At 36.0% G+C, this 19,637-nt stretch overlaps 1 protein-coding gene across 5 annotated transcripts in view; it reads left to right on the top strand.

The window, feature by feature from the left end:
* Positions 1–19,637, top strand: part of MRE11 (MRE11 homolog, double strand break repair nuclease) — a 76,909-nt gene that overhangs the window by 7,591 nt on the left and 49,681 nt on the right. For all 5 annotated transcript variants that reach the window (XM_010360562.2, XM_030918136.1, XM_030918138.1 and 2 more), the window contains exons 4-10: positions 540–700; positions 6,881–6,968; positions 7,944–8,085; positions 10,426–10,540; positions 15,065–15,250; positions 16,170–16,341; positions 18,966–19,046. In XM_010360562.2, coding sequence (XP_010358864.1) covers positions 540–700; positions 6,881–6,968; positions 7,944–8,085; positions 10,426–10,540; positions 15,065–15,250; positions 16,170–16,341; positions 18,966–19,046 — 945 coding nt within the window. The remainder of the gene's footprint in view (positions 1–539; positions 701–6,880; positions 6,969–7,943; positions 8,086–10,425; positions 10,541–15,064; positions 15,251–16,169; positions 16,342–18,965; positions 19,047–19,637) is intronic.

The following is a 19,637-nucleotide window of genomic DNA, read 5'->3' as shown; positions in this document are numbered from 1 at the left end:
TATAACAGTTTGCCTCTTCCATTAGAGTTTGAACATATTTAGGATAGGGATGATATTTTATTCATCATTGTATCTCAGGACTCAGCAGGGGGTCTTGCATAGAGTCAGTATTTAATGAGGGCAGGGATATAATCTGTTTTGTAGATTGCTATTTTTTTAGCTTCTAGAACCTGTAGGAATTCTAAATAAATGCTGAATGAATTAAATGAATGATTTGGATTGAATTTGGTATCTCTTCCATACGTTCTGTTGAAGTGCTAAGTTTATGTTTGATTCGAATAATAGAAAAAACATGATCACCTTGTGTAGCTTGAATCAGAGACTTGGTGTAATTGGAAGATGGCTTTTTTTAAGATAGCTTAGTCAGCTAAATTAGAGTCAGATTAATTACCAGATTGAAAGTCCCTTTGAATAAATAAAATGTAAATTGCCATACATAATAGTGTCTTTTGTGAGTTTTTTTAATCTCTTTCATCTGCAGTTTATAAAAATGTTACCTGTAAAACATACTAATTGTAACACCTTTTTCTGTTGATCAGGTGGATTTTATTTTGTTAGGTGGTGATCTTTTTCATGAAAATAAGCCCTCAAGGAAAACGTTACATACCTGCCTCGAGTTATTAAGAAAATATTGTATGGGTGATAGGCCTGTCCAGTTTGAAATTCTCAGTGATCAGTCAGTCAACTTTGGTTTTAGTAAGTAAGTATATTTATTTACTTGAGTGAATGATTACTTGTGTATGGTATTTTCTGTATAAGACGCACAAACACACAATTAACCATTTTGCTTTTCACATAAGCTATTTTCTTAGTAAATATCATTCTTTGAATTTTTTGTACGTCGTCATATTAATTTGTATTTTCCCAATTAATAGTGGGACTGACCCAGCTACTCAGGAAGCTGAGGTGGGAGGATTACTTGAGTCCCAGAAGCAGAGGTTGCAGTGAGCCGAGATTGTGCCACTGCGCTCCAGCCTAGGTGATAGAGCAAGATTCCATCTCAAAAAAAAAAAAAAAAAGTGTTGGGACTGAATATCTTCTCAGGTTATTGTACATTTTGGTATCTTCTCCTGTTCATATCCTCTACCTGTTTTGAAAACTGAGATTTTTTGTTTGTTTTTCTACCTGAATTGCAGAAGTTACTTATATATTCTAGTTAGTAAACCTTTGTGATACATATATTTTTTCCCAATTAGTGGCTTATGGCTTGTCTTTTGACTTTGTTTATGGACTCTTGTTGACAGAAATATTTAATTTTTATGTAGTTAAATCTATTGTTTTTTCTTTTATTCCATTTGTGCCTTTGGGACTATTTATGACATTCATCAATCCCTGTATTATAAAAATATCATGTGTTTTTTCTTTTTTTTTTGAGATGGGGTCTCGCTCTGTTGCCCAGGCTGGAGTGCAGTGGCATGATCTTGGCTCAGTGCAACCTCCGCCTCCTGGGTTCAGGCAATTCTCCCTGCCTCAGCCTCCTGAGTAGTTGGGATTACAGGCGCCCATCACCACACCCAGCAAGTTTTTGTGTTTTTAGTAGAGACGGGGTTTTGTCATGTTGGCCAGGCTGGTCTTGAACTCCAGACCTCAGGTAATCCACCTGCCTCGGTCTCCCAAAGTGCTGGGATTACAGATGTGAGCCACCACTTTCGGCCCATCATGTCTTAAACATTGTACAGGATCTCACATTGCATTTAGTAAAAAAGTTTCCTTAGTTTCTTCAGCCCGTGTCAGATTTTCTGTTGTCTTTCGTGACCCTAATACTTATAAAGAGGTCAGGTTTTTTGTAGAATGTCCCTCAATTTGGGTTTTTCTCTTGCTTTCTATGATTAGATTAGGATTACAGGTTTCGGGGGAGAATATTCAAGAAGTGACCCTTTCAGTCACATCACATCAGGAGGTGCATGACATCAACCTGATTTATCACTGGTGATTTTAACCTTGATCACTTAGTTAAGCCGGTCTCTGCCAGGTTTCTCCGGTGTAAAGTCATTATTTTTTCCTTTCCATATGCTGTTGGTTAGAATTGAGTCTCTGAGTCCATCTTACTCTCAAAGGGAGGGGAGTTAAGTTTCCACTTCTGATGGACATAAAACCACCAAGGTAATTAATAAATATTTTAGGGGAGATATTTGAGGCTGTGTGGCTTTTCTATTCCGCCTTAAATTTGTTCATTAATTTTAGATTCATCAGTGGATCTTACCTACAACAGTTATAACTGTGATATTCTAATTTTGATTTTCTATTTCCTATATTCTTGCTACATGTATTAATTGGGATTCTTTTGTAAGGAAGATTTGCCCCTTGTCCCACATTTGTTTATTCAGTTTTCTATATCAGTTTATTCAGTTGTCTGTGTCAGTTTATTCAGTTGTCTGTATCAGTAGATACATTTTTTTTTCCTTTGGGTTATAATTTAATGCTATCATAATGTACTTGTGGCTTAAATTGTTCCAGCTTTAGCCATTGGGCTCTTTTTGAGATTGGCTGCTGTATCCTTTTGATATACCCCCATATCCCACCCTTTCTTCTGATTTTTTTCACTGTAAGATGTTCCAGGCTGATTTTGTACTTTTTCTTAGCTTCAGACTCAACCATTTGTTCAAGGAGCCCTGGTTCCTTTTGGAGAATGGTATTTGGAAACCAAGATCTGGATGTTAGATGTGCACATTACTATTGTATTGTTGCTTCTAGGCTCTCAGTGGACAGAGCTAAGAAAAATATGTGTACATACTAACCCATGAGAATAGACATACTCATGTTTATTTATTTATTTATTTAAATTTTGCTTTTGAGACAGGGTCTGGCTCTCTTGCCCGGGCTGTAGTGCAGTGGCATGATCATAGCTCACTGCAGCCTCAACCTCCTGGGTTCAAGCTATCTTCCTGCCTCAGCCTCCCAAGTAGCTGGGACTACAGGCATGTGCCACTGTATTAGTCCGTTTTCATGCTGCTGATAAAGACATAATCGAGACTGGGCAATTCACAAAAGAAAGAGGTTTAATGGACTTACAGTTCCACATGGCTGGGGAGGCCTCACAATCATGACTGAAGGCAGGAGGAGCAAGTCATGTCTTATATGGATGGTGCCAGGCAAAGAGAGAGGTTGTGCTGGGAAACTCCCATTTTTAAAACCATCAGATATCTTTAGACTTATTCACTATCACTAGAGCAGCACAGGAAAGGCCCGCCCCCATGATTCAGTTATCTCCCACGAGGCCCCTCCTACAACGCGTGGTAATTGTGGGAGCTACAAGATGAGATTTGGGTGGGGACACAGAGCCAAACCATATCAGCCACCACACCCAGCTAATTTTTAAGAAATTATGTTAGAGATGGGGTCTCACTATGTTGCCCAGCTGGTCCTGGGCCCAAGCAGTCCTCCTACCTTAGCTTCGCAAAGTGCTGTGATTACAGTTGTGAGCCACCATGCCTAGCCCATATTTATTTCTTATTTATTTTTTAAAGTGTGACTTTATATTGGGAGGTAAATTTTTTTTTGAGATTTTGTCTACATGAAAATGTTTATGTTTACTTTCCCCTTGATTGATAGTTTGGCCGCATATAAAATTGAGTTTTAAAAGATTTGTATAATACTTCGTCCTTGTTTGTAAAAATTGTGATCAGTGTCTCTGCTCTCCTTCTATTCAAATCTAAAACTCGAGACATTTTTTATTTTTTATTTTTTATTTTTTGAGAAGAAGTCTCACTCTCTCGCCCAAGCTGGAGTGCAGAGGCACGATCTTGGCTCACTGCAACCTCTATCTCTCAGGTTCAAGCAGTTCTCCTGCCTCAGCCTCCTGAGTAGCTGGGACTACAAGTGTGCACCACCATGCCCAGCTAATTTTTTTATGTGTTTTTGGTAGAGATGGGGTTTCACCAGGTTGGTGAGGCTGGTCTTGAACTCCTGACGACCTCAAGTGATCCTCCCACCTCGCCCTCCCAAAGTGCTGGGATTATAGGCGTGAGCTGATTATAGGCGTGAGCCACTGCACCGAGCCGGGACATTTTTTGACTTTAGTGTTTTCTTTCTTTTATCTTATTTTTAAATTGCATTCTGTTTTGAAAACTGTTTCCCCACCCTATATACATGTTTAGCTATTTCTTTGCTCACTGTTGTTTCTTGTATTTCATTTCTTTTGTGTAGATTTAGTTTCCTTCTTTCTGAAGTACAGTTTTCAGTAGTTTTTTCATGCGGTGTCGGTGGGTGGTAAACTCTTTTTTTGTTGTTGCTGTTGAGGAGTCTACTGTTAGTTGAGTTGCTAGAAAGTTTAGCATAGTGATTAAGAGCATGGGTTCCGGTAAAAAACAGTCTGAGTTCAAATCCTGGTTCTGTCATTTAGTAGTTGTAAAACTACATTAGTCACTTAACCACTCCACCTTAGTTCTGTCATTCATGACATGGGTAAGAAATGTGCCAATCTTACAGAGTTGAGAAGACTGAGATGATAAGAAAAATGCTTAGAGTAGTGACTAGCATAAAGACAATACTCAGGTAACACTTAAGATTTTCTTGTTGTTCTTAACATATTGCAGTCTTACTTAGCTGTGGATTTAATTCTGTTTGTCCCGTGTGGGCTTTATCATATATTTAGTGTGGTATTACTGTTTTTCAGCAACTTGGGGAAATTCCTATTCATTATGTTTTCAAATATTGTTTCCCTTGTCTTTCTGAATATCATTTATATATCATACTGTTAAAAAAAAATACTGCCCATAACTTTACCTCTTTGTGTTACATTTTGGATAATTTAATCTTCCAGTTTACAGTTCATGTAGAAAATAGACAAAGATAGGGAAATCCTGAAAAAGAAGACTACTAAGGAGTTAATAGCCAATTAGATTTGAAGTATAACAATGCTACAATAATTGAAAATGTGGTATGGCTTATGAATTGGTAGATAGGTAAGTGAAAGAGAATAGAAACTCCAGAAATAGCCTCAAATACATATAGGAATTTAGTATTTGATGAAGGTCACTGGCTCATAATGTAGGGGAAATAATGGATTCAGTAAAACTACTAGGAGAAACTGTTAGACGTATTTTAAAAATCTAGATGTTGGAAAGCCTTCTAAGTATGATATAAGATCCAGAAGCCTTAAAGATTCATACATTTGTCTTTGCAAAAATAAATTTCTGTATGCCAAAAACTGCCTGAAGCAAAGCCAGAAGTCAGAGTTCAATCAGGAGGAATAATTGCAACCAATTGCAAATTAAGGCTGAATTCCCCAATAAGCAGTTCTTTCAAGACAATAACATTCATGAGTTAGTAAGAAATAAGGAAGATGGACATACTTCACAGAAAAGGAAATAACATGACATTTAACCTTTTTTTTTTTTTTTTCGAGACAGAGTCTTGCTTTGTCGCCCAGGCTGGAGTGCAGTGGCGCGACCTCGGCTTACTGCAAGCTCCGTCTCCCAGGTTCAAGCACTTGTGCTGCCTCAGCCTGCCAAGTAGCTAGGACTACAGGCGCGTGCCACCATGCCCGGCTAATTTTTGTGTTTTTAATGGAGACGGAGTTTCACCGTGTTGGCCAGGCTCATCTCGAACTCCTGACCTCAAGTGATCTGCCCACCTCGGCCTCCCAAAGTGTTGGGATTACAGGCGTGAGCCACGGAGTCCGGCCTAAATGTATTTTTTAAAGTTTGATCTAACTCATAAGAAAAAGAGCTATACTGAAATATTTTTCTCCTATCAGGTTGGCATAGGTCTGTGACTCTCAATCCTGAGTGCACAGTACAGTTACCTAAGAACCTTTAAAAATATGGATGCCCCGTCTCCAGGCCAACTGGCTTAGAGTCTCTCTAAATATGTCATGGGCATTGGCATTTCTTAAAAGATCCCCAAGATAATTCCAACATGCTGCTAGCATTGAGATCTACTAGCATAGATTTAAGAGCTGGATAATATACTATGTTAATGAGGTAGGGGGAAACTGTCCCTCTTGTGCATTGCCATTGCATTATGTGTAAATCGCTGTGGTGGGAAATTGGCAGTGTCTATCAAAATTACAAATGCACGTACTCTTTGACTTAACAGTTCCCTTCCGGTATCCCTTTACAGGTCGACTCACAAGGGCAACAAGTTTACTTTGTACAAGATCACTCCGTACAAAATTACTTTGTACAAGATTACTCACTGTAGCATTGTTTGTAAAACAAGACTGCACAGAATGTAAATGTCCATTGGTAGGGAACTGCTCAAACACATCATGATAATCCATGTAATGGAGTACTGTGTGACTGACAGAGCAGAAGAATGTACTGATGTGGAATGATTTCTAAAATATGTTGAGTAATAAAAGCAGTATGCAGAAATCTGTATTTTTGTATCATTTATGTAAGGAGGAAGAAAATCTATTTGTGTGTATAGGTATAGGATCCTTTTGAAAAATGCACTAGGAATTGCTGACATTATTTGCCTCTGAGAAGGGGAGCTGGATGGCTGGGGGCAGGGGCTGACAGGAGACTTTAATTTGCACAGGTCATAATTGATAGACCTCAGAGTTTTAATTTACCTCTTTGGGATTCTAAAGTATATGGGTTTTCTTCCCTCCCCCCACTATGAATAAAAACCATATGCTAAGTTTTTAAAATTTTGAAGGCCTATTTACTTTTCATTAATTAGATGTACTACTCATACATACCACAAGCACTGTTTAATATAGTTGGGGTTTCTTTAAAATGTAGTACTTTATTTTCAAACTCATTGAAATGAATTGTCACCTACGATTTTATTTTTTAAAGCTCTAAGCTAGTGATCATATGCCAATGTAGATTATGCAGTTTGCCTATGATTGCATTAATATTTTGGAGGAGAATCTTAGGGAAAACAGCTTTTGTCCCTTGTAGACATTTTAAATAACTTTTTTTTTTTTAAGGTTTCCATGGGTGAACTATCAAGATGGCAACCTCAACATTTCAATTCCAGTGTTTAGTATTCATGGCAATCATGACGATCCCACGGGGGTAATTATTGTTTTCTTACGGTTTGTTGGAATTTTGGAAATGATCAGTTTAGTTTGTCTGTGGAGAGCATGCCTCCCCTTTTTCTCAGTGTGTAGTAGTCAAATTGATTTAAAAAGTCAAGTTGACTTTTCACATTCATACAAACTTTTATACTGCTTTTTAGATTTTTTAAAAAATCTGGACTAAGAATTGGTGTATGAGCGATGCTTTTATTTCATTAGTACTGATGTTAACAGTAAGAAGCCAGGAGTAGGAGTGAACACCTAACGTTTGTATAGTTCTTTACAGTTTGCCAGTGTTTTTATAACTGTCTTATAAAATCACACTTTTAGGAAATGATTGTTTCATGAACATCTTTAAATCTAAATTAGATTATCTTAATTTAGATTATCTGTTAGGTAATCTAATCTCAATTTAGACTATCTGTTAGATAATCTAATCTCAATTTAGACTATCTGTTAGGTAATCTAATCTCAATTTAGACTATCTGTTAGGTAATCTGATCTCAATTTAGACTATCTGTTAGGTAATCTAATCTTAAATTAGATTATCTGTTTGATATGTAGGTAAGACTAGAGATCGTACCCTCAAAGTATTTTTTCATTTTATCTGGTTACTAATATTATGAATCGCTGATGATCTATGGTCTTTTTTCCTTCCCCAGGCTTTAAGAGGTTTGCTTAATATTACAAAGCTTTTATCTCATGACTGATTTTTATTTTTTTGTGGCCAAGACATCCTAAGTTTTGGTGAGATGTTAACCTTGCATTTGGCATGTGATTCCAGTTGCTGTAGGTGATTTGTAGTACAAAAAAATGTAGCAAATACTTTTACTGTTGTAATTTTGTTTTGAGAAGACACTGTCCTCATCTGTTTTTGTAAGTAGTATATGGAGTATGCTTTTAACGGGTGATATGATATTCATGCAGATACTTTTACATACACACTAACGTTCTTTGAAATTATTTTATGTAGGCAGATGCACTTTGCGCCCTGGACATTTTAAGTTGTGCTGGATTTGTAAATCACTTTGGACGTTCAATGTCCGTGGAGAAGATAGACATTAGTCCAGTTTTGCTTCAAAAAGGAAGCACAAAGATTGCGCTATATGGTTTAGGTAAGATAGTTTTATTTTACTCTTTATGTCCATGCATGATTCTTCAAACAATTGAGAAGTGAAATTTTGGAGATAAGTTTGTATCTGTTTGGAAAAAATGGGGCAAACCTTATTATTATTTATTGGTGACTATAAAAAACTGATGGATGGTTTTGGTAAAAATTTTTGGTGAGAAAATGTCTTTTCGTTACTATTTATTATTTTGGGGTTTTTTTAGACTCAGATGTAGAATCCTGAATGTTAGAATTATAGAATAATTAGCAAAACTGCACTTTGATATCTTGGAAGTCTTTGAAAGGTCTAATGCTTCACTGTACAATACCGCTAGCTTATAATTTTGTCCAGCTTTCATAACACCTCTGGCAGGTAGAAAAGCATCATGGTTATTTATATTTTAGAGATAAGGAAAGTGAAATCTGGATGTTATATCTGATTCAGCAAGTGATACAGCAGGAAGTGAAATATACTTTTCTAAAAAAAGCTATTAACAGTTGTTTTAATCACTGCAGTGTTATTAGGGATCGTATCTCCAGAAAATTGCCTTTCCTCCTCCATTCACACTAAGGACAGATTTCATTATGCCTCAGTCACCACCGGAAGCACATCTCTCCAGTCATCCATTTTCTCCCAAACTCTTATCTTATCCTGTTCTATTATACCTTCCTTAACTAGACTCTGTCTCCACCCTGCACCTTTCTCTGTCCCCCAGCCTTCATTATAAACTCTAGGAACTCTTTTTATAATTACCAGATTCCTCATTATTATCTCTTCTCTGAATGTTGTCTCTACTTTCTAACCTTCAGTGAAGCCCAACTGACCCCTGAGGTTCCTGTGTCCCATGCAGTTCTCTTACCCCTGGGCTTTTGGACAAAAGCGGGAATCACTGTTCTCCTTGCTCCACCCACCACTTCTTTGTCTGCCTGCAAACACCCTATTCCCTTTAAGCTTCTGCCATCTGGCTAAACTGCATTGCTTTTTCTCTCAGACTTTTTACTACTTACCCATCTTCAATTTTGCCAGTGTTTTCAGTGTTTCAACACTGAAGTAGATTAATCTTCTAATGCCTTGGGCTTTGTGTGTCTTGACTTTTTTGTCTCCAGTTACATGTTCTGCATTCCACCTCAGCCATTTATTCCATTGGCCACTCCTGTGGAATTCTCCTTGGGAGCTAGGCCACTTCTAACTCCTAGACTTCTACATTGTTGGCTTTCCTTCTGAGACCCTCTCTAATCTGTATATAAAGTAGCAGTGTTGTCCACCCTTTTAATTCGATAGTGTTAATTCTCCATCTTAGCATCCTGGCTTTTTCTCCTTTCATAATATTTAATGTTTGTAACTATTTTGTTGACTTGGTTTTGTTAGTTTCTTTCACTAGACCAAGATGAACTTATGGAATATGAGAATTGTTTGAAAGTCTTTGAGTTATTTAAAAAGCACAATATATTTTATTTAAAACAATATAAGAATATTGTTTTTAAATACACTTTTATCATCCCTTTTAATACTTATTTCTGCACATGTTATAATATATATGTTAGATCAAAAGAATATATAATTTATAACAAAGGGATGGTGAAAAATAGTATTACTAGAAGTTTTAATAAGAATTAAAGCATAGGAAACTCACATTTTTATTCTACATTTTGCTGGTTTTGAACATATATATGCCTGAAATGGAAAATTTTTTTTAATGCAACTAACTACTGTTTATCAAGAACCTGGAACAGGCCGGGCATGGTGGCACATGCCTGCAATTTCGGCACTTTGGGAGTCCAAGGCAGGTGGATCACTTGAGGTCAGGAGTTCAAGACCAGCCTGTCCAACGTGGCGAAACCCCATCTCTACTAAAAGTGCAAAAATTGGCCAGACGTGGTGGTGCATGCTGCGATCCCAGCAACTCAGGAGGCTGAGGCACGAGAATCACTTGAACCCAGGAGGTGGAGGTTGCAGTGAGCCGAGATCATACCACTGCACTCCAGCCTGGGCAATAGAGCGAGACTCTGTTGAAAAAAACAAAACAAAACCCTGGAGCAGCCAGGCATGGTGGCTTATGCCTGTAATCACAGCACTTTGGGAGGCTGAGGCGAGAAGATTGCTTGAACCCAGGAGTTTCAGACCAGCCTAGACAACATAGCAAGACCCTGTCTCAATTAAAAACAAAAAAAGATAAAAAAAAAAGAACCTGGAACATACCCATTTATAAATGATTCCAGAATTCAAATGTATCTCCCAACAGTAAAGTGAAATACTTTGAAAAGGATATAATTTAGAAGCAAAATAGATTCATTTTTTAAGCCAAAGTAAGAAAACAATTTAAAAATAATTTAATGTCCATTTCAGGATCCATTCCAGATGAAAGGCTCTATCGAATGTTTGTCAATAAAAAAGTAACAATGTTGAGACCAAAAGAAGATGAGAACTCTTGGTTTAACTTATTTGTGATTCATCAGAACAGGTAAAAGTTTTCTCTGAAAAAGTTTGAGCCAAGTGCTGAGGTTTCCCAGATCTGTTTCTGAACTCACCTATTTCAGTGAAATGCCCTTAATCTTTCAATGTTGTCAGTGCAGGATCAGACAAAACATAGGTTTGCTTTGTGTGATTTCGTTTTGAAATTGTCTTTAGTATATATTAATACCTGCAAGAATATTTGCAACATATGGATAAGGCATACACCATGAATACTCCTCAATTCAACAAAAAGGTAGAATCTTTTTGTTGGATTATCCATTCCATTATCCCATTCCTTTTCCCTGATCCCACCTGCTTCCCCTTATCCCAAAGGGAAGCATTATTAATTTTGAATTAATTATTTCGTTGCTTTTTTTTGCTGTTTAATCACATATATACTCATATTATGCTATATATTTTACAGCCAACTTATTTTCAGCATTACATTACTGAGATTCATCCATTTTGATGCTTAGAAATGTAATTTATTTTTACTGATGTGCACAGTTATGCTTTGCCTCCTGTCAGTGAACAGGAGTTTTTTGCTTTTATAAATCTTGCTGTTACGAACATTCTTATACATGTTTCCTGCTGCATATATGCAAGTGTTCTTCCGCAATATACAAATATAGCTAGATTACCTCTCTTTTGTTAGTAGTTTTAAGAAGTTTAATCTGTTGGCAGGATATAGGATTGATTGAAAAGAAGACAGACTTGAAGAAGCAAGATTTATTAGCTGATCACTGCAGTAAAAATATGAGGTGGTGACAATGATGGCAATGAAACAGAAATGGGAGGGACACACCTGAGAAGTTGTAAGGGAAGAACTCAAAGGATTTGGGGCCTGACTATATAATTTATTACAGTTGTCCCTTGGTATCCACGGGGGGTGTTGGGTCCACGACCTAAAATCCTGGGATGCCGAAATCCCTTGAATAAAGTGGTATAGCATTTGCATATAACCTACATATATCCTCCTGTGTACTTTAAATCATCTCTAGATTACTTGTAATACCTGATACAATGTAAATACTGTTTAAATAGTTGTTATACTATATTGCTTTAAAAATTTATATTTTTCATTGTTATTTTTTATTGTTTTTTTCCTGAATATTTCAATCTTTGGTTGAATCCACGAATCTGCCGATACAGAGGGCCGACTATATTTATTGAACACATTTATTGAATGCAGACTACTCTGTCCATTCAGTGAATGCAGACTTATGTTAAATACTCGGTAAAAGAAAGGGTTTAAGAGGCTGACTTGTGTTGCCTTATGTGTGAGTTCTTGAATAAACTGTGAGTTTCAAAGGAGGAGCAGGCCAGAGTTCAGATATGTGTGGTCTTCATATAACTTTGCACCACTGGGTTTTGTTCCTTCTCTTCCGTGGAGCTTCCCAGGTCTACCACTTTTTTGTACTATGTCAAAGTAGGGATGATGAGTTAAAAGGAAAACTCATAAGTAATTCTAAGAATTTAAGCAAGAATGAAAGGTAGAATGGCAGCATTGGTAAGGGGAATGAGTAGTCACCATATGATGTTGATTTTTCTCATTGCCCCCTCATCATTTGATTAAGGGGATGTATAACAGGTTTCTCTCCTGTAAAGTTTCCATTTTCTACTTTTCAGTTAATAAATATTTTTGGGAAAATACTTTGAGCTATGCAAATATCCCATTTCACCTTAAACTTTTACCCACTAATTTTAGCATCCATGGGTGTTCTTATTTCCAATAATTAATACTGTGGTATTTTAATTGTAAGTTTTGATTTCCTTCATTCTTTCTATATTTATTAATGGAATTCTCTGTAAGGAAAATTTGTCCCTTCTTCTCTATTTACTTATTTATTTATGTCATTATGGACTTGAAGATCCAGTACTATCAGTTTTTTAGTTGCTACCGTTCCTCAGATTGTCCCAGCTTTGACCATTGCATTCTCTTTTATGTTGGCCGCTGTGTCCTTTCAATGTCTCCCCACCTGTTTGGGGGGCATGACCTTAGCTTTTTGGTACCTCAAGATGCTCAAGGCTCTTGGCTCTTACAATGGCAAAAATCATAATTACTTTTGCACCAACCTGATATTTTCCTACTTAGCCCCGGAATCAACCATTTCTCCAAGGTTCTGTGATTCTTTTTGTTGGAGAGTGGTATTCAGAAACCCACAAATGGGTGGTAGGTGTGCTTACTGCTACCAGGGCTTGCTCAGCACTCTGAATAAACAGAGTTATGGAAATAGATATATGTGTGTATAGTAACCCATGCATACATACACGTCCATATATGTGCTTAAAAAACCAATGATAAGTTCAGACTGATTCTAATCCAGCCCTACAAGGTCCATTTTTGTCTTCTCCCTTTCCTTACTTGTGACTTCTTTGTCTAACAGAAGCCTGGGTCATATTATAAATGTATATATTTACTTATTTTTTCAATCCTGGTTTAATTATATTTCCAATTCTAGTATAATTTGAAATTATAAAGTAATTTCAAAATTACTAACTCATATCCCTGTGCAAAACAACTTCCCCAACTAGGTTACAATGTTTATGTAAGTTATTTTAGTCTTTAGCCTTTCTGTATCTAATTGAAACATAATTTTCCAAACTTACTTAGCTCCTTTTCTCCCCACCCCCTTCACTGTGGTTATGTGATTCTTTGGTAATGCTGTTAGATTCATTTGTCACCGTGTGCATTCTTAAGATGCTTCTGCTTTTGTAAGAGTTATTTTTAAAAAAAAGAAGGTTTTCTCAGATTGGGTGAGAATCTTGAGCCTTCTGCATTTTGCCTTATTTCCCATTTGTTTCTCTACATCAACTGTTTTTTTCTCTTGTTTCAAAGAATAAAGAATCTGAATCTGCAGATGACTTGGTCATGCAAAATCTTTCAACAAGGATATTGTGATCACTTCTAGGTCACAAACTACAGTCAGCCTACCAGCATCATCCTCCCTTCTTCTTCTAGGAAAGAACCAGCACTCAAGGCACAATGGCATCATTTTGTATTTGGGAATTATTCTGCTTTTCTTTAGTAGTTGTGATAATCTTATACCTTAGATGTATGTTTTTTACATAAAAACATTACTGGATGCAAAAGCCTGTGTACTCTTTGATTTTATTTTCTGTCTTTCTGCATTTATTCTACTTAGCCCTTCTGTTTTCCTTGCTGTTCCTTGAATTCACTGAACACATTCCCACTTCAGCACCATCTGCTCTTCTACTGCTTAGGACTTTCTTTCTCTGCGTATTGATGCTTCATTTCAGTTCTGTGCTCATTTGACGCTAGTCAGAGAGGACTTTCCTGACTACCCTGTCTATGTAGAGAGGAGTATGCCACTTCTACGTCACTTTTCCCTTTATTTTTCTTTATAGCACCTATCACTAACAAGTTATGCATGTGCATACATACACACATGCATATACATATTGTATTACACATTGAGTATCCCTTATCTGAAATGCTTGGGACCAGAAGTGTTTTAAGATTTTGGATTTTTCAGATTTTGGAATATTTGCACTTATGTTGGGGATGGAACCCAAGTCTAAATATGAAATTTGTTTACATTTTTTATATATCTTACACACATGGCCTTAAGTTAATTTTATACGTTTTAAAATAATTTTGTGCATGAAACAAAGTTTGTGTGAAGTATTTATGTGTGGAATTGACCATTTGTGGTGCCATGTTGGCGCTTAAAATATTTTGGAGTTTGGATTTTCAGATTAGGGACTCAACCTGTATTGCTTGTTCCCACACTGGAACAAGGACTTTGTTCACTGCTGTGTCTTCCATATCTGGAAGAAGCCTGGGACATCTGACATAAAGTAGACAGTGGGTAACAGTATTTGTTGGGTGAATGAAAGAATATTGGGTTGGATTAAATGAATGCTCGGGGTTAAAGTATGTGAACACTTTTACTTGAATCTCCAATGATGTAAGTTAATATTAGGGAAAACTATTCCTTCTTGTCTTCTCTCACCTTGCATTTCATGTATCTTTAAATAATAACTGATACAGGTATAAGACCATAGTTTGCAAATCACTTATTTAATATTTGATATTGAAAACTCTTAGCATTTATGTGAGATTGACAGTTTTACTCCCATTATATTTATTAGTAAAAAGAGATTACTGGACATATTTATACTTAACTTACTTTCATTTTCTGTATGTTTTCTCTAGTGTATAGTTAGACTGATTTATAGATTTCTACTATTGATAGAGTTCATGCTTTTCTGATTGACCAAAGGGGAAATCCTTCCTATGTAAAACCTTTCATGATCTTCCTCCAAATGTAGAATTGACTGCTTTCTCTTTTAGGGTTTCTACTTGTCTGTGTCCTATAAGTTTGTAAAGCTCTCAAGGTCAGGAATTAGTATTGATGATCTTTACATTCCCAATCCTGTGCACACTTTCTGGTACATAGAAGGATGCAATAAAATCTTTAGTGAATGGAAAAAGAAAGATCTGTGTAGACTTCATTAATATGAAATTTTTCTAATCAAATTTGTATTTTTCAAAATCTTGATACAGGAGTAAACACGGAAGTACTAACTTCATTCCAGAACAATTTTTGGATGACTTCATTGATCTTGTTATTTGGGGCCATGAACATGAGTGTAAAATAGCTCCAACCAAAAATGAACAACAGCTGTTTTATATCTCACAACCGGGAAGCTCAGTGGTTACTTCTCTTTCCCCAGGAGAAGCTGTAAAGAAGTGAGTGATTGTTATATATTTTGAGCCAATTTTTAAGAAATCTTTGCTATAATAACTAATCATCTGATAGGTTTAAGGCCTATGTTAAGGTTACCGCTAACTGGCAGTATTGTAATTTATATGATAGATTTATTTTTGAAAATTGATCCTCCTATGTAGTCTTATTGTTTTTCCAGATTTTAAGCCATTTTCAAAAAGAGAGCATCCAATTGGTGTTATTTTGCTGCTCATTAGGCAAATTCAAGATGCACATTTTTATCATATTTCAAGTTAGATGCTTTAGGTTGATGATTACCAATTTCATAAAGTTCATTTATAAAAAATTCTCCTAAAACCAATTAATTGAAAATTTTTGGATTATAAGTACAATATCATATATCTCATTTTTAAAACATTTTTGGGGGAATGATGTGATTTTAAGAAGTAGTTAACAGTGATTAAACTCAATTTTTATCGTGGGCTTTATCACTTGTTCTGATTGTTATAATAGGGTTAAGGAATATGGTAGTAGAATCTATGTTCATTGGTTTTTTTTCTTCATGAGTCCACTGCAAAATCATTTTGTCTATATGTGTACATGTATGTACATATACATAGGTATATAGATGTAATACTATAGTCTACATATGCTACCATCATAGTCCTGATATTATTTTATTATACTTAATATGTCTATCTTTCCTTATAAGACTGACCAGACAGGAATAATAATGGATGAGTTGATTTTACTCTGGGGAAGGAAAATGTCTACCATCTTTTCCTGTGATAACATTAAGGTTATATTAGCAGAAACATTTATTTTTAAGAGTATGATTAAAGAAACATTTTTGTAGAAACTAAGAAATATGGAAGCTTTCATGTGCACATTTTCTTGAGGAAATTTACACTGTGACGTGGTGTTCATTTCTCTCCATTTCAGACATGTTGGTTTGCTGCGTATTAAAGGGAGGAAGATGAATATGCAGAAAATTCCTCTTCACACAGTGCGGCAGTTTTTCATGGAGGATATTGTTCTGGCTAATCATCCAGATATTTTTAACCCAGATAATCCTAAAGTAACCCAAGCCATACAAAGCTTCTGTTTGGAGAAGGTAATTCTTTTTGATAAAGTCAATGAGATCTACTTTAGTTGAAGAATTATTCACCTTCAATTAAGTAATTTAATAGAGTAAAGGGAAGCCTTTATGTTGATTACATTCTCCTGAAGCCTGTAAGGACACTGTTCTTCAGTGAATGTGTTTAATCGTGTCCAAGATTTTTTTTTTAAGTCATTGAGAGGGAAGAATAATGGATGTTAAAAAAACCTTTAATTAAATATCTCTCCTAGTTTCTTTCTTCCTTTTCAAAAACATAATACATAATCTTTTCTCCTTTTTAATCCTGATTTGATGATTTGTTCATTTTATTTATTGAAAGCAAGCAGCAACTTTGATTGAGGAATGAGGGACTATCATGTGTGGGAAAAGCCTTAGCTTCTAATAATCTGTATTAGGCGTCCCTTTCGCCCTGAAAACTACCCCAAATAAAATGTGAAAAATGTGTTTGCTGTCCATCCTATTGCTGCAACGCAAGTCCCAAACCTCCCTCTCTATGCATATTGCCACCCCTAAATCTCTGTAGAAAATTTCAGCCACTACTAAGGTTGGGTGGATTAATGCATTTCATAATATGTGCGTTGACAGCTTAATTAGCATCACTTGCTGACACTCAGTTCTTACTCTGTGTCAGCTGTCCTACTATGTTTTATTTTCATGAAAAATCATGTAATATAGGAACAATGATAATAATTATGACCAGTGATACTGATTTACTGTATATGATGTGCACTGTTGACAGCATTTAATCTAGCAGCCAACAATGCTATATGTGAGTAGGTTCTACCATCTGTAGTTTAGAGGAACTGAACCTTAGATAGGGTAATTCATTCAGTGTCACAGCTTTTTGAGCAATGTGTAGCTCACGTAACTAAAAGTGTGCTTGTTTCAAGATGATTGACTCCAGAAGCTCAAATGTAGGTTAAAATTCTGGCATCCCTAAATCCAATCTCTCAAGGCAAAGAGATAGAAAATGCATTACTTGCTTTTGCATTGATTGATCCAGGCGTGAGTCATGTGCCCTTCCCTGGAGTCAGCCCTGCATTTTTCAACCTTGGCTTAGTTGACATTTTGTACTAATAATTCTTTATTGTGGGAGGCAGTTCTGTGCACTCTGGGATGTTTAGCAGTATTCTCCCTGGTTTGTACCCACTAGATGCCAGTAGTACCCCTTCTAACTGGTCGTGACAATCAGTGTTTACTGACCTTGCCAAATGTCCTTAGAGAAGCAAAATCACCTCTGGTTGAGGTCCACTGTATGAACTTCACCTAAATCCTGTGGGCTTTGGTGACATGAATCCAGAGAGTAAAGTAGATGCTGGTGACGTTAAAGTAATAGAGGTTCATTTTAAACACCAGGTGTACACATAACTTTCTGTCATCGCTGTATTTTATGTACCTTTCTATTATTGTACTTAGTTAAGTTGTATTATATTATTATTTATAAGCATGTGAGTCTCTTCTGAACTCTTTGAGAACAGGGCCCATGTGTTACTTTTCTGTCTCAGCACTTGTCCTAGTACCTGGCAAAAAGATGCTCTATAAATGCTTGTTGGATTGAAATAATTGACCTAGGAGATCATGTTCTTATAGATTTTCTATGTGCTCTCTGATATGGTAGTCACTAGCACATGTGGCTGTTTATATATAATTAATTACATTTAAATTTAAAATTCAGTTTCTCACTTGTACTAGCCACATTTCAAGTAGTCTATTTCCACATGTGGTTTTGGCAGCCGTATTGAAAATGCACATATAAAAAATTGAATATGCACATATAAAAAAATTGCAGAAAGTTCTGTTGGACTTCATTATTACAGACAGTTTAAAGGACAAGATTATAAAATCTTAGATGTGAAAGAAATCTGAGTACAAAAACACTTGTTCTGTATTGTTCTTGAGATCAGAACCAAGTTATAAGAAGGCAGTTTTTGTTCCAACACAAGAACTTTCTGAGAACTGGAATTGTTCAACTATGAAGTTGGCCATCTGAAGATATCTAATCACTATGCACACAACCATTTATGAAAATAATCTAATACTGTCTCCTTGTAACTTGGTTTTCCCCTTAAGAACAATATAGAACAAGTGCTTTTGTCTTCAGATCTCTTTCAAGTCTAAAATGTTATAATCTTGTCCTCTCAGAGTATGAGACAAGTCCAATATTTGAAAACATCAGTCTTATTTTCTTTTACCTTGAACTCTTCCAAGATAAATAATCCAAAGTCCTTGCTTATAGATCCCTAAATCTTCTGGTGAGTCTCCCATGGATCATATGACTGCAAAAACTAGACTTACTTGGTTTTAAGTTGGTAAGATGAGGAAAGCCTTATTGAAACATGAGTAGAAAATTGAAACATGAGTAGTAATATTTTAAATTTTATTCTAAAAGAATTACTTTAGAGATTGAAAAATTATAAAGAACTTTCACGAAAGTAAAACATTAAGGAATAGTATTAAAGGAGCATTACAAGAAGGTATATTTGAAAAGGTGTCATAAATGACCTGGGAAATAAAGATAATTATGTAGTTCAGGAAAATTCCTGTGGTAATAAGCTGCTATTCAACCAAGCTAAACTCAATTTACTACTTTATTTTTTAATCTTTTTAAAAATTTTGAGATTGAAGAAATGCTTGAAAATGCTGAACGGGAACGTCTGGGTAATTCTCGCCAGCCAGAGAAGCCTCTTGTACGACTGCGAGTAAGTCCTATTTATACAGATTGAATATTATTAATTTTCAAAGCATAGTAATGTACAGTTTACATGGTTTCTTTGAAAAGTAGTGAGGAGAGTGCTCATAGTAATCAGAAGAGCAATCACCATTGGAGGCAAAAACAAAGGTATAAGGATTTGAGTTAATCACAGTTTAAGTGATAGGTTTGGTAACTTACTTTTCTCATTTTCTAAATAATTTGTTGTTATATTTAATAGATTGGCTGAGCTTTCTGACTTCATCTTTAACTACCTCCTCTACTCACTTCATTCCAGACACCTTGGCCTTCTCGCAGTTTCTTGGGCATGTGGCATGTGCTCTTATCTCCCTTTAGTCTGCTTCCGTGTCACCTCACTGAGGCCCTACCATCAAGATTGCAGCCCCTACCTTCTCTCCTGAGTGAAATCAGGAGAGTGGGAAGACACTTCCCACTTCCATTGAGTGAAATCAGTGCTCCTGATTTCACTCACTTTCTTCTGCTTCCTATTTTCTTCTTATTTTTTTTCCCCATAACGCATCCTTCTAATCTATGTACAGTTTATTTATTTTGGTTATTATTAGGATTCTTTCCTGTGCCT

This window comes from Rhinopithecus roxellana, chromosome 15 (genome assembly GCF_007565055.1).
Source record: "Rhinopithecus roxellana isolate Shanxi Qingling chromosome 15, ASM756505v1, whole genome shotgun sequence".
Classification (NCBI taxonomy): domain Eukaryota; kingdom Metazoa; phylum Chordata; class Mammalia; order Primates; family Cercopithecidae; genus Rhinopithecus; species Rhinopithecus roxellana.
This window is presented reverse-complemented; position numbering and strand designations above follow the sequence as displayed.